At 38.2% G+C, this 15,392-nt stretch overlaps 1 protein-coding gene across 1 annotated transcript in view; it reads right to left on the bottom strand.

Moving 5' to 3' along the window:
- RNF128 (ring finger protein 128) overlaps positions 1-4,345 on the bottom strand; it is a 79,467-nt gene extending 75,122 nt beyond the window's left edge. The window contains exon 1 of the mRNA XM_014854658.3: positions 3,804-4,345. Coding sequence (XP_014710144.1) covers positions 3,804-4,209 — 406 coding nt within the window. The 5' untranslated portion in view covers positions 4,210-4,345. The remainder of the gene's footprint in view (positions 1-3,803) is intronic.
- Positions 4,346-15,392: the final 11,047 nt, after the last annotated feature.

Here is a 15,392-nt window from a genome sequence, read left to right as displayed (position 1 = left end):
GCCACCAAAGCTGAACATGCGCACTAACTGCTGCGTCACTGAGGCCACCCCATATCTGTCATTCTTTATTTAACTTGCAGTACAATGTGATTGATTGTCAAATATTTTGCTTATAAACCTGTCTTTTTTGCCTATGTTTTTCTATTTTCTATCTGTCTCTACATTTATTATTATTTCCTATTTACCATGGCACTTCATCTTGTTTTAATAAACAGTTTTTTCAATTTGTCAAGATGCTTTCAAATTTTGTCTTACAACTTGACACTCAAGTTGAAGTCATATGTACAAGCAACAAAAATGTTTTCAATTCTTTTCCAGGGCAACAACAAAATTATATCCAAAAAAACCCCTGTCCCTTTAACCTATTGTTTCTGTAAATCACTTTATTAGTTCTTCTCAGCTGACAGTAAACTATTGGATTTCTTCTTTGGGCCATATTCTACAATAGTGAATATAACTGCATCTAGATTCATCTACACACACACACATATATACATATACATTTATTTCTAGCTTACCACCACTGGAGCCCTAGACAATGAAATAAGACCACTGGAAAGAATTAAGAGATACAATTAAATATAAAATACGAGGCAAAACTTTGTGGAGAAAATGACCATTTATCTTGAAAAGTCAAGAGACTCAATGGACAAACTATTGAAATGAATGATTCAGCGAGGTGATCAGATGCAAGATCCACATCAATAATGATGCAAGATCAGTATCAATAGCTTCTTGAGCTATCAGCAATAACTATGGTCATCGAAGTATTGTCTGTAAAAGTGCGGAGATGAAACCAACTCAAATGTTCATTACATAGGGGAGTGCTTAAATAAATTATGTGTACCCGGTATGAAAAATTATGCAGTTGTTAAAAGAATGAGTTAGATTTAAATGTAAATTTGTTAACATAGAATTACCTCTAATTCCTACTGTTGAGTAGCAAAAGCAAGCTATAGACTAACTTCGTTAATGTTAAAAGTAAAACACAAGTTTACTAAGTATTTTCTATAGGTATATATATGTGAAAATTAATAGGAAAAGTCTGAAAGGTCACCTACTGAATGAGTAGTGATAGTTCTCTCTCGGGAGAGGACTGAGATGGAGGGTGCTAGTCAAGGGAGACTTTATATTTTTAGTGGTTTTTTTTTTAAGAGAAAGTATAACTTGTATAGGTAAAAATAAAAACAATTTTAAAATGCAATAGTTTGCTGAATTCACCTTATCAACTTCATTTAAACTAATTCATCTTTTCATATATAAAAGGAAATTGCTTTCTAGTTTCTTAAACTTTATTCATTCAACTAGTGAAGACCATGCACTATGCTCAGGACAATGAATACAATGGCAAGCACGACAAACATGGACTCTGCCCTCCGGGAACTTACATGCAAGTGGGAGAGAGAGATAAAAAGCAAATAAAATAATTACACATTATGAAAGATTTAAACAGAAATGAGCAGTGGGTTTTGATGGGAAATAATGTGGTCGAGGGAGACTTCTATTATTATTAGAAGAGACATTTATTTATTTTATTTTTTTGAGGAAGATCAGCCCCCAGCTAATCCACACCCATCTTCCTCTACTTTTTTATATGTGGGACGCCTGCCACACCATGGCTTGATGAGCGGTGCCATGTCCGCACCTGGGATCCGAACCAGCGGACCCCAGGCCGCCAAGGCAGAACCTGCGCACTTAACCGCTCGCTGCACCACCGGGCCGGCCCTGACACATTTAAACTAGGATTTGGAGGACCTGTTATGTGTGATAGTAATGGTAGTGAAGGGGAGAAAAGCAAGCAAAAAGGGTCTCATACAGAAAAAGTTTTGGGGTGGCCCAGTGGCACAGCAGTTAAGTTCAGATGTTCCGCTTTGGCAGCCTGGGGTTCGCCAGTTTGGATCCCGGGTGCAGACATGGCCCTGCTCATCAAGCCATGCTGTGGTGGCATCCCACATATGAAGTGGAGGAAGATGGGCACGGATGTTAGCTCAGGGCCAGTCTTCCTCAGCAAAAAGAGGAGGATTGGCAGGAGATGTTAGCTCAGGGCTAATCTTCCTCAAAAAGAAAAATTAAAAAGATAAATAAAAGGGGCAATGTTGTAGTTTAAAAAACGTTTTTGATCACGTATCCTTGATTATATTGAAAGTATATATTGGATGGCAAATGTAACTGCCTTGTTTTTCAAACTCTGCTCACAGATGTGTATTCAAATGACTGTGTGCGTGCCCTTTGGTAAGATTTACTGTAACTGATCTTTGGCAAATCTTTTAAATTCAGTGGCTGGGTACCTACATTCCACTAGATATTGGCCCCTACCGCATGTTGCAAAGCAAGTTTTGAAAACAGGACTGCTATTTATTTGCTAATGTTTATACTTTAAAAATAGCAGGGGAGTGAACAGGCAGAATGTGACTGTCCACGTAAAAGGAAACCTAGTGTACCTAGAATCTCTAAGTCAAAACATAAAGGAAGTAGTTTCCTTAGAACAGGTCTAATTTCTAATTTTCCTCAGAAACCTGCCTCATTTTATTTCTACAAAAATAAGTCACCTGTAAAAATATGGGAACATGCAGGGAGTGCTTATGAAGTGCTTTTAACTTCAAAAGAAAAAATGTGAATGCCTGAGTCCTGACAATGTCCAGGATATGTTACAAAAGGTAGCAAGTAGAATTTTGTACATTTATGATAATTTTGTACCGCTGAAAGACCATCGGATCTGGTTTTTCTATACTCAGAGAAACAAGCAGCTTGTTTTTCTCACATTAGTACTAATTGGCCATATTGTATGTATTACAACCTGGAATATTCTAGTCACTCTACTATTCTTAACACAAATTTAATTTTCTCTCTTTTACAATTCTGAAATCTATTTAATATAATTTACATTACTTTTCTCAGAGGCCAACTTTGGTGGTGATAACACCAATTATCCTGATATTGTGTTCTATCATCTCTTATCCTGTTTGAGATTATCATCATTGTTTTTTCTTTGGCCAAGTCTGGGCCAAAAATATAGAAAAAGTGGGTCAGAAGTCTACCTCATCACTGGTTTAAAAGCCATTTATTTGGCAAGTGGCATTTTTTACAAAACAAAATAAAAACAGTAATTCCCAGAAGTAAATTTCTTTACAAAGTTAATAAATTAGATGATTATATTTCCTTAAGAAGACATGAGTAAACATTTCTAAGGGAAATCTTTACTTTTGATGTGATTTCGGCATTATCCCATTTCTGCCATACCCTTTTCAATGTATAATGTTTCTTACAGAGTAGTTTTATATGTATTAATCCCACAGATTCAAATTTCACACGCGTACAGCAGATAGCTGAATTCTCATTTCTGTAAACATTTTGCACACTTACAATATGCTACTGTTTAATCATAATAATGAATCAGTTTTGCAGCTACCACATATTAAATACATACAGCCCTTTTTGCATGAGAAAATGAATCCAACTGAAACATACAAATTAACCATGAAATTAAAATATTTACTTTTTTAATGTTTAGAGGTAAAGGCACATTTTATTAAAAAGCAATTACATAATAGTCACTGAGAAAACTAATGCAGCTAAGAAAATTGTGAAAGAAAATAGGAACCACTTCGTGAATTGATTTTGTCCTTGGAACAAATTAATTACAAATATTACTATTGTAAAGTAATTCCAAGTAGTGCTGGGCCAGAAAATTTAAAGTAAGATTGTTTTTACAACCTCATTGCCAGATCCTAGAGTAATTCTAGATGGAAATACCATTTTAAGATAAACAAAGACATTAACTCTCTTTGGGAATTCTTACTTACCGAAATTTGCCATCTGTATCGTCTGGTTTCCAGCCTCTGGACTGTTGTAAATCACAACAGCATCAGCATTTCTTCTGCCCGCTGTTTGAATTTTTTCCGAAAATGTACAGTTACCTCTTTCTATCAGCGCAATCCAGGGCTGCTTCGTATTAGTAAACTCAGTGTTGTAGTCACAAGCTTGGTAGTTATTGTTCTTAGGGATGCCCACCACTCCCATAGCATTAGCCACTGGTGAGGCTAATCCATAAACACCACATTCACACATATCTATTGTAGTGTAGTTGCTGGTTTCATTGTAATAAGTTACAGTCACATAGGCATTCATTGAAAAAGACACTGTGATTTTAAATAAAAAGGTAAAAAGTATAAGCAGCCAAAAAAACCTGGACTTATTCTCCTGGTTCATTGCTCGTTCATTTGAGCATACAATTTAAGATGTCTGCTGATATTTCCAACTATCAGTCACCATTTGTCCACTCAGGTCCCTGCTAAGCAAAAGTCTGAAATTTCAGTTGCTAGTCGGTAACTGATCTCACCTCTAGCAACATAAGCTCTGAATACATCAGCTCTATTTCGCTTTAGTTATCTACATTCCCCTTTGCCTGCCCCTCCTCCAACTGTACACACGCATATCTTAATCAGGACTACCTTAGCAATAAATCACACCATCAACTTTATTCTACATGTCAACTTATCAGGATTGGATGACTTCCTGCACTGACATTTTTTTCTTCTTATTGTTTCAGCTAACGCACTTTCATAAACATGGAGTGGATTGGAATGAGGAACTGGACTCTTGGGGATGCCACGTGACAAGGTGGAAAGTCACCTCTCTCAGAATATCTAAAGCACCAAACTGGTTTTCCAAGCCCTGCTGAAATATGCTGTCAACCAGTTCAGCCAGGAGGAAGTTAAGATCCATAATTTTAATTGTTATGGCATTAGTAGAATTGATTCTACGGCTTTTTTTCCTCTTATTTCTTTGTGGAATTTTTCTTAACATGCTCCCCAGGGAGTATCTTCTGCCACTTTGTTTACTCATTGAAAAGTAAACATATTTCAGTGGCTAGAGATCCTTTCCAGTATAGTGCCTTGCCCATGGTAGGCACTCAAATATTTGTTGATTGACTGATATCTATGAATTGCTGCCTTCCATTAATTTTTTTTTTTTTGAGGAAGATTAGCCCTGAGCTAACTGCTTCCAATCCTCCTCGTTTTGCTGAGGAAGACTGGCCCTGAGCTAATCATCCGTGCCCATCTTCCTCCACTTTATATGTGGGATGCCTACCACAGTATGGCTTGCCAAGCAGTGCCGTGTCTGTACCGGAGATCCTGGCGGGTGAACCCTGGACCACCAAAGCTGAACGTGTGACCTTAACCGCTGTGCCACCAGGCCGGCCCCTGCCTTCCATTAATTTTTATGCCCCATGTGTCATACTCTAACAAAAGACTTTTCAAGGTGTAATTTTTTTGTGTGTGAGGAAGATTGGCCCTGAGCTAACATCTGTTGCCAATCTTCCTCTATTTTATGTGGCATGCCACCATGGCGTGGCTTGACAAATGGTGCTAGGTCTGTGTCTGGGGTCCGAACCTGCGAACCCTGGGCCACCAAAGTGGAGCACGTGAACTTAACCACTATGCCACTGGGCCGGCCCCTCAAGGTGTAATTTTTAACATTTAGAATTGTTAATTCTAGTTCTTTCAAATATATAGACAGATTTATTTATTTCATTGCTTCCTTTATTATAAACTGTTTTTAGTCAGGAGTACACTGGACACTAGCAGCACTCGGACGTATATTGCTATGGGGTCAACTGATCTGGGCAAGTCGCTGGGATAGAGAGATTGCAGTGTGTGCCAAGGGCTGGAGAAGGAGCAGATGAATGGACAACAAAGACAAACAGAGATATCAGGAGTCTGATTGGGTCAAGAGTCAGCAAACTAGACAAACAGGCATCAGGCTGTCAGAGAAGCAGAAAGGCACCAGGTCAAAAGGAAGGCAGGCATAAAGGTAGTCCAAAGTCCAAGGAACGTAGTCTGAATCAGAAGACTATTAGAGTTGAGGGGCAGGACAATAGAAAATAGGAAAATGGGAGACATTGTTGAAGGAAATGATTAATGAAGCTATTTCTTCCCCCTACTTCTCGTCTATTCTTAGGCATCTGAGATATTAGCATTGGAGTGGACTCTGCAGGTGGGAACCAACAGTTACCACCAGTCAGCAGAAGGGAGGAGTTCATGGAATCTGCACTAGAACCTGATAAATAAGTCTCAACAGATGCGTAATACAAATATAAATCTTTCTATCATATTATAGCTGCTGATTATTCATCTGTGTATCCCCTCCCCAACAGTACCTGGTATTAGCAGCAACTTACACATAGTAATCACACAGTAATTATTCATGGGATGAACTGAAAAGTTTAAAGGTCTTGTATTAGTTTATGGTCTATTTAAGAGTAAATGCAAATAGTTTATTATTTTTCTATTAGCACTAAAATTAAAACCATTTTGATTTTAACCTCATAATAAAGCCTGTACTCATTAGACAAACTATCAAACTGAAAACAGAAGTGTTATTATTGTCAAAACTATTAGTTTGTGATTGCTAATAGACATCTGTGATAAATTCAACATCAGCATTCAACATGCAAGTAATTAGTAAAGTCCTAGAATTTTTTTTAAATTTTATTTAATGTGGGGTATGGCCACATTTTTTTTTCCTGCTTTTTCTCCCCAAATCCCCCAAGTACATAGCTGTAGACTTTAGTTGTGAGTCCTTCTAGTTGTGGCATGTGGGACGCCACCTCAACATGGCCTAATGAGCGGTGCCATGTCCTCGCCCAGGATCCAAACCGGTGAAACCCTGGGCCTCCGAAGCAGAGTGTGAGAATTTAACCACTCAGCCACAGGGCCGGCCCCAGCTAGAAATTTGATTTAACCTTTTCTACCAGTTATTAAATTGCTTCTAAAAAAAAAACTTCTCATGGAATAGTTTAAAAACAAATTAGTGAGAAGTTAGATAAATTCATTAGAAGTCAAGTTTTGTTAAATAATCTTAACATATTAGTTTCAAATCTTCACATTATATTTCCTGCACAAATTAAATCATTACATGCCTTAAAAATGACAACTTCCCCATAACACTTTATGGCAGTGCTGGTGTATTAAAGAGAACTTTACTAAACTATTTTAAATTGCTCTGGAGGTTTAAGTGCATGAGTTTATACGATGACCAACATTATATACCTTATATGTAAGTGCTTTTATGTTTGTTTCCTTTTATGGCTTCCAAGAGAGAGTCATAACTTGCAAAGACAATTCTGGATTGCTTCTACAAATTTGCAGTTAAGTAAAATTAGTCCCGAAACAATAAATACCCATGAATGCAATTTTCCTGTTAATTCTGAAGGTAATTTGCTGGAGGGCGAGTGGTCTAGTGCTTATTCAGTGTTTTTAAAGTTTTGTCTGTGGAACACCTACCTACATTAGACTCACTTGGAAGTTTATTAAAAATGAAGATTCCTGGGTCCCCCCCGCCCCCCCCCCCAGTCATCCTGAATCAGAATCTGAGGGAAATATCTAGGAATTCACATTTTAAATAAGCTCCCCAGGTAATTCTTGTGCACTTTACAATTTAAGAACTTTAGATCATACAACCTGTACATGATGAATAGTACAGGATCTAGTTCCAGTTTTGACAGCTTAGCTGCTGTCGTTTTATTTCAATCTCATTGTGCTTCAACTTCCAATCTATAAAAGTTTAATGTTTATTTGTACTTTAGGTGGTGCTCTGAATTTTAAGTACTTTACAACCCAAAAGTTTGCACAAGTACCAACTCTGACATAGCTAGTATTAAATCCTCAGGAAAATAAAAACCTCTCTGGGACTTTTGTCATTGACACAATAAAAGAGGTTGGATTAGAATTTACCTATCAGGTCTTTTCCAGATCTGACCTGCTAGAACTCTATGAAAAAGAACTTTGTTTAGAAACTAGCAATTTTTAATTTTTCCTTTCTATCAGCACAATTCATGATGAAGCTGCATTGAGAGTCGATGAAATGTGGTACCTAAATAAGAGGTAAATTCAAAGTATTGGGAAAAGCTTGAGCTCTAATAAAACTAACAAGGGATTGAAACAGTATTATACAACAGTGGTTTTCAAGCTTCCCTGCACATTGCAACCACCTGGGGAGCTGTTACTATCTTGATGCCCAGGCTACACCCCAATCAGAAACTTTGGGAGTGACATCTAGGCTTAAGAATTTTTAAAACTCCCCAGGGGATACCAATATGAAGCCAAGCTTGAGAACTACTGCTTTTAGTACTGTTTCAAACATTTAATACTACTAGATTTTCTATTACTTGTACCTTAGTAAATATTAAGAATCTTAGCAAAGGTACATAATTAATATTAATAAAGGCATAGAGAAGGGAATTACTCATCTCTTAGGCAAGGAACATTTTAAATTTTTCCATATGACTAAACAACAGCTCTAAAAAAATTGACCATTTAAAGATGAGGAAGCACTGGGCTGTGTTTCTAACAGAATACAGGTAGTCCCTGATTACTCCTAGCAACCTTTCAGTTCTGGGCTGGGTGACTCTAACTTTGTGTATGTTCAAAAGGAATAAAAGTTAATTTTAATGTTAGCGCAAGCCAAATAAAAGATATAACTGAGATCTGATATTACAAAATCACTCGCCGTCCAAAGTCAAATATGCTTAGGACCAAATGACAGCAAAGGTACCTGAAAGTCATCTACATTTTACATGGTTACTAGGACATTGCTTTTGTGATTTTGGGGGGGAGAACTTTTTGAGTGTTGCAATCTTTTTCTTTCAGTTGGAATTTGTTAAGAAGTGGACCATTAGAATCAGGAAAGATGTCTGAATCTGTATTTTAATGTTATCTCCAAAATTTGTATGGTCTGTGTCCACTTCTCTCAATCTCATTTGTCATCTAGCTGGTCTCCTCGCTTTCACTTTTACCTCCTGCATTAGTAAGATACAGGTTTGACTGCTGGTCAGAGACCCAAAATAAAAGTGGCATAAATAAGATAGAAGTTTATTTTTCTCTCATGTAACTGCCAAAACAGGTAAGCAGTGGTAAGCTGGTATGGCTCCACAATATCAAGGACCTGGGCTCCTACTAGCTGGTTGTGTTCACATCCCCAGAGTGTTGCTCTTCTCTGCATAATAAGATGTCTCACCATCATGCTCACATTTTAGCCACCGGGAAGGGGAAAAAAGGGAAAGAGAGCTTTCTCTTTTAACCTTTGAGGGAACGGTTCAGAAATTGTACTTATCACTTCTGCTCACTTCCCATTGGTCAGAACTTAGTCACAAGGCCGTATCTAGCTACAAAGGAAGCAGGGAAAAGTATTCTTTATTTCAGGCAGCTATGTGCCCAGCTAAAAATTGAGAGCTCCATTACTATAGAAAAGGAGAACAGGTATTAGGGTACCACTAGCAATCTCGGACAACCTTCTTATAATCCATTCTCCTTCCAGGAGACAGTGACCATTCTAAAACAATGAATCGACTCATGGTGTATACTGACCATGAACCATTTAATGGCTTCCCAGTGCTCTGAAGATACAAACTAAAATTTTTACCATAGCCTCTAAGGCTCTGCATAGTGTGCAAGAGCCTTTTTTTATTTGCTTGTCTCATCTTGTATTCCACTTTCTGCACTCCAGCCATATCAGTTCTCATTCAAGTTCTCAAACACGCCTTGTACTACAAGCCCTTTGCACCTCAAGTTCACTTCCTCAAGAAAAACTTTCCCAGTGTGCCCTTACCAGCTTCCTTGGTTAAAAAAACTCTAATATAAATCACATATCTTTCATTTGTGACACTTAATCTCACTTATGTGTGCAATTATTTGAATACCTTTCTCCTCCACAACATTGTAAACTCCGTGAGAGTAAGGGACATGTCTTATTTTTTCTTGAAGGAAGACTAGCCCTGAGCTAACACCCATTGCCAATCCTCCTCTTTTTGCTGAGGAAGATGGGCCCTGAGCTAACACCTATGCCTATCTTCCTCTACTTTATATGTGGGACGCCTGCCACAGCATGGCTTGATAAGTGGTGCATAAGTCTGTGCCCAGGAACCAAACCAGCGAACCCCAGGCTGCCAAAGCAAAGTGCATGAACTTAACCCCTACGCCATGGGGCCAGCCCTGGGCCATGTCTGTTTTTGCTTGTATTGTGTTTCTAGTGTTAACCCAGTGCTTTCCACAGAGTGGGCATTCAAATATGTGGATATATGCTGCAATAATTCAGCTCATTATTTTATGAGTCCCAAGATTTAGAGAAATTGATCTCATAGTGACTTGATATACTAGCTGAAATTTTATTATTCTTCTAACATGTTACTTTGTACTCAAATTAGAGTTTAAAGAAATGGACTTTGGAGTTATAAGCCTAATCTTACAATTTAATTGCCTTGACAATTTTACATTAAATCATTTAGTCTTTTTCTGTTTTAGTTTCTCATTTACAAAATAGATATTAAAACCTTGTTAGTGGCAACTTCTAGATCTTAAGCTACTAGGAGTCAGATGCAATAACCTCAGAATAGCATCTGAGGTACTTGAGTTCTTTAAAAAGTGTTGATTGATTTTCAATGAATATCAGCATATTATTAAACCAAAGCTAAAATACTTCAGATTTCTGTTTAAAAAAAAATATAGACTGGGTGCTGGGGACTGCGTCTCCCCACCATTAAAGGCTCCACGTGACTCTGGTGCCTGTCTTGTCGAGTTGTGACTTGTACTGACTTTGGGAGTTGCAGGAAGGACGCTAGGGGACCCAGGAAACCTAGAAATGGTCCCCAAGTTGATGGCTCTGTGGCTGGAGTCCTGGTGTCTGAGCTCCTGAGGCCTGCACCCCCAATCAGTGAACACTCCAGAGAAGGGCAGTGATCAGGACCTCAGTGAGGACAGTTCTGCATGGACCTGCTCAAGGTTGGCACTCAGAATTACCCCCTGAAGGGGAGTGATGTCAGCAACATGGTGGAGTGAGCTCACCCGGGTCTCTCTCCTCTCCAAACTACAACCAAAAGCACCAATTGCTTTCCAACCAAAAAGAAAAGATCCTAATACCAGAAATCGTCAAACACCCACAGCAGCCAAACAACGGATGGCAGAAAGGCTGGAGCCCTCCTCGAAGGAGCTGAACGGGGTGAGAGAGAACTTTTCCCCCTCCCCTAGAGACTGGGATTGCTGCCACAGGTGACGGAAAGAGCAGGGGAGGGGCCACGCATCCGTGGTATCATCCAGGACTCCCACAGACCCGTGCAGCGGAAACCTTCTAACGGGGGAAAGCTTTCACATGGGGGGACCCCATCAAGCCAGGGCCCTGGGAAACCAGAGAGCCAGTGCTGAAGGAATCCAGGTCTGTGTGCAAGAGAAAGTGCCCCTCCTCCCCCAACCTGCACTGTGCGCCCCAATCACAGCTGAACCCGGAGGGCTCAGAACACGCAGCTCTCAATCCCCATCTAGTGGTGACAGGTTGTAACTGCAACCGAATAATAGAATTATGCGCAAAAACGGCTCCTCTACCATCCAGCAATTTATAAAAGCTCCAGACCAAAAGGAAAACAATAAAAACACAGAAGTATGTCCTGAGGACTTGGAAATAGGTAAACTAAGTGACAATGAATTCAGAGTAGCTATCATAAAAAAACTCAATGAGGTAAAGGGAAATATAGAGAAACAAGTCAACGAGTTCTGGAGTTACTTCACAAAAGAGATTGAAACTATAAAGAAGAATCAATCAGAAATACTAGAAATGAAAAATATAATGGATCAGATAAAACAGAATACGGATTCCCTGAATGCCCACATAGACACCATAGAGGAGCAAATTAGCATAATCGAAGATAGACAGGCTGAATGACTCCAGACACAGGAAGAAAGAGAACTAAGAAGTAAAAAACCTGAAGAACATCTCTGAGAACTAGCTGACTTAATGAGAAAATGCAACTTAAGAATTATCGGAATTCCTGAGGGCATGGAAAAGGAAAATGGAGCAGAAAGTGTGCTTAACAAAATTATAGAAGAGAACTTCCCAAATCTAGGGATTGAGAGAGAAATGCGTGTGGAGGAAGTTTTCAGATCTCCTAGATTTGTCAATGTAAAAAGACCTACTACAAGGCATATAGTAGTAAAAATGGCAAAAATGAATGACAAAGAAAGAATTCTCAGGGCAGCAAGGCAGAAGAAAATAACCTACAAAGGAAGCCCTATCAGACTTTCAGCAGATTTCTCTACAGAAACCTTACAAGCTAGGAGAGATTGGAATGACATATTCAAAACTTTAAAGGATAAAAATCTTCAGCCAAAAATACTCTATCCAGCAAAAATATCCTTCAGATATAAGGGAGAAATTAAATCTTTTCCAAACAAACGAAAGCTAAGGGACTTTGTAGCCACAAGACCGCCACTACAAGAAATCCTCAAGAAGGCTCTCATACCTGAAAAAAGAAAAAAAGGGAGAAAGGGGTCACAAAACACAGAGTAGGGAGACAAATAGATAGAATCAGAATAGAATAGCAAATATTCAACTACAGCATTAGGATAAAGGGAAGGAAATCACCAAAGCAAAGACAATCATCACTCTAACCACAAACTCACAACACAAGTTGGAATAAGAGATGAAAACAATATTTTAGGAGGGGAGGAAGAAAGGGACTGAATCAGTCTAGGCTAAGGAAGTAAGAGACCACCAGAAAATGAACTATGTTATACACAAAATTCTGAATACAAACTTCAGGGTAGCCACTAAACTAAAAAACAGAACAGAGACACAAAACATAAATAAGGGAAAATCTAAGAAACCCAGCATAAGAAAATGCAGAAGTCAATGGGTAGGGTTAAACACACATGACGAGAAACAAAAGGAATGCAGGAAAACTGGAAAACGAACGACATAATGACAGCATTAAGCCCTCATGCATCAAAAATCACCCTCAATGTAAACGGATTGAACTCTCCAATAAAAAGACACAGAGTGGCAAAATGGATTAAAGAACAAGATCCAATAATTTGTTGCCTCCAGAAAACACACCTCAGCTCCCAGAACAAACACAGGCTCAGAGTGAAGGGGTGGAAGACAATACTACAAGCTAATAGCAAACAAAAGGAAGCAGGTGTTGCAATACTTATATAAGACAAAAAAGACTTCAAGATAAGGCAGGTAAAGAGAGACACAGAGGGCCAATATATAATGATCAAAGGGACACTTCATCAAGAAGAAATAACGCTTATAAATATCTATGCACCCAACACAGGAGCACCAAAGTTCATAAAGCAACTATTAACAAACCTGAAAGAAGATATCAAAAATAACACAATAATAGTAGGGGACCTCAACACCCCACTCACATCAATGGACAGATCATCCAGACAGAAAATCAACAAGGAAACAGTGGAGCTAAGTGAAAAGCTAAAACCGTTGGACTTAATAGACATATATAGAACACTTCATCCAAAAACAGCAGAATACACATTCTTCTCAAGCGCACATGGAGCATTCTCAAGGAGAGACCATATGTTGAGAAACAAGGCAAGCCTCTACAAACTTAAAAAAATTGAAATAATAACAAGCATCTTCCCTGATCATAATGCTATAAAGCTACAAATTAATTACAAGAAAAAAGCTGAGAAAGGCACAAGGATGTGAAGACTAAACAATATGCTATTGAACAAGCAATGGATCATTGAAGAAATTAAAGAAGAAATAAAAAAATACCTGGAGACAAATGAAACTGATAACATGCCATACCAACTCATATGGGATGCAACAAAAGCTGTATTAAGAGGAAAATTCATCACAATACAGACACATCGTAACAAACAAGAAAAATCCCAAATAAGCAATCTTAAACTACACCTAACTGAATTAGAGAAAGAAGAACAAACAAAGCCCAAAGTAAGCAGAAGGAGAGAAATAATAAAACTCAAAGCAGAAATAAATGCTATTGAAATGAAAAAGGCAGAGGAAAGGATCAATGAAACAAAGAGCTGGTTCTTTGAGAAAATAAATAAAATTGACAAACCCCCTAGCCAGACTTACAAAGAAAAAAAGGGAGAAAGCTCAAATAAACATCAGAAATGAAAGAGGAGAAATAACAACAGACTCCACAGAAATACAATGGATTCTAAGAGAATACTATGAAAAACTATATGCCAACAAAATGGACAACCTAGAGGAAATGGATAAATCCTTGGACTCCTACAATTCCCAAATCTCACTCAAGAAGAAGCAGACAATTTGAATAGACCAATCACAAGGACAGAGATTGAAACAGCAATCAAAAGCATCCCAAAGAATAAAACCCCAGGACCAGATGGCTTTCCTGGGGAATTCTACCAAACTTTCAGAGAGGATTTAATACCTATCCTTTTCAAACTATTCCAAAAAATTAGGGAGGATGGAATACTTCCTAACACATTCTACGAGGCCAAAATCATGCTGATACCAAAGCCTGACAAAGACAGCATGAAAAAAGAGAACTACAGGCCAATATCGCTGATGAACATACACGCAAAAATTCTCAACAAAATTTTGGCAACCCGAATACAGCAATTCATCAAAAGGATCATACATCATGATCCAGTGGGATTCATATCAAGGACACAGAGATGGTTCAACATTCGCAAATCAATCAACATGATACACCACATCAACAAACTGAGGAATAAAGGATCATCTCAATAGATGCAGAGAAAGCATTTGACAAGATCCAACAGCCATTTATGATAAAAATTCTGAACAAAATGGGCATAGAAGGGAACTACCTCAACATAATAAAGGCCATATATGACAAACCCACAGCGAACATCATACTCAATGGGCAAAAACTGAGTTCCATCCCCCTGAAAACAGGAATGAGACAAGGATACCCTCTATCACCACTCTTATTTAACACAGTACTGGAGGTCCTGGCCAGAGCAATCAGGCAAGAAAAAGGAATAAAAGGAATCCAAATAGGGAGAGAAGAAGTGAAACTCTCGCTGTTTGCAGATGACATGATCTTATATATAGAAAACCCCAAAGAATCCATTGGAAAACTTTTAGAAGTAATCAACAAATACAGCAAAGTTGCAGGGTATAAAATCAATTTACATAAGTCAGTAGCAGTTCTATACTCTAATAACGAACTAACAGAAAAAGAAGTCAAGAACACAAGACCATTCACAATCGCAACAAAAAGAATAAAATACCTCAGGGTGAATTTAACTAAGGTAGTGAAAGACCTATACGATGAAAATTACAAGGCTTTTCTGAAAGAAATGGATGACGACATAAGGAGATGGAAAGACATTCCATGTACATGGATTGGAAGAATAAACATAGTTAAAATGTTCATTCTACCTAAAGCAATCTACAGGTTCAACGCAATCCCAATCAGAATCCCAAGGACATTCTTTACAGAAATAGAACAAAGAATCCTAAAATTTATATGGGGCAACAAAAGACCCCGAATTGCTAAAGCAATTCTGTGAAAAAAGAACAAAGCTGGAGGCATCACAATCCCTGACTTCAAAACATACTACAAAGCTACAGTAATCAAA

The sequence above is a fragment of the Equus asinus genome, chromosome X (assembly GCF_041296235.1).
Source record: "Equus asinus isolate D_3611 breed Donkey chromosome X, EquAss-T2T_v2, whole genome shotgun sequence".
Lineage (NCBI taxonomy): Eukaryota > Metazoa > Chordata > Mammalia > Perissodactyla > Equidae > Equus > Equus asinus.
Note: the sequence above shows the minus strand (reverse complement) of the source record. Positions and strands in the feature narration are given on the sequence as shown.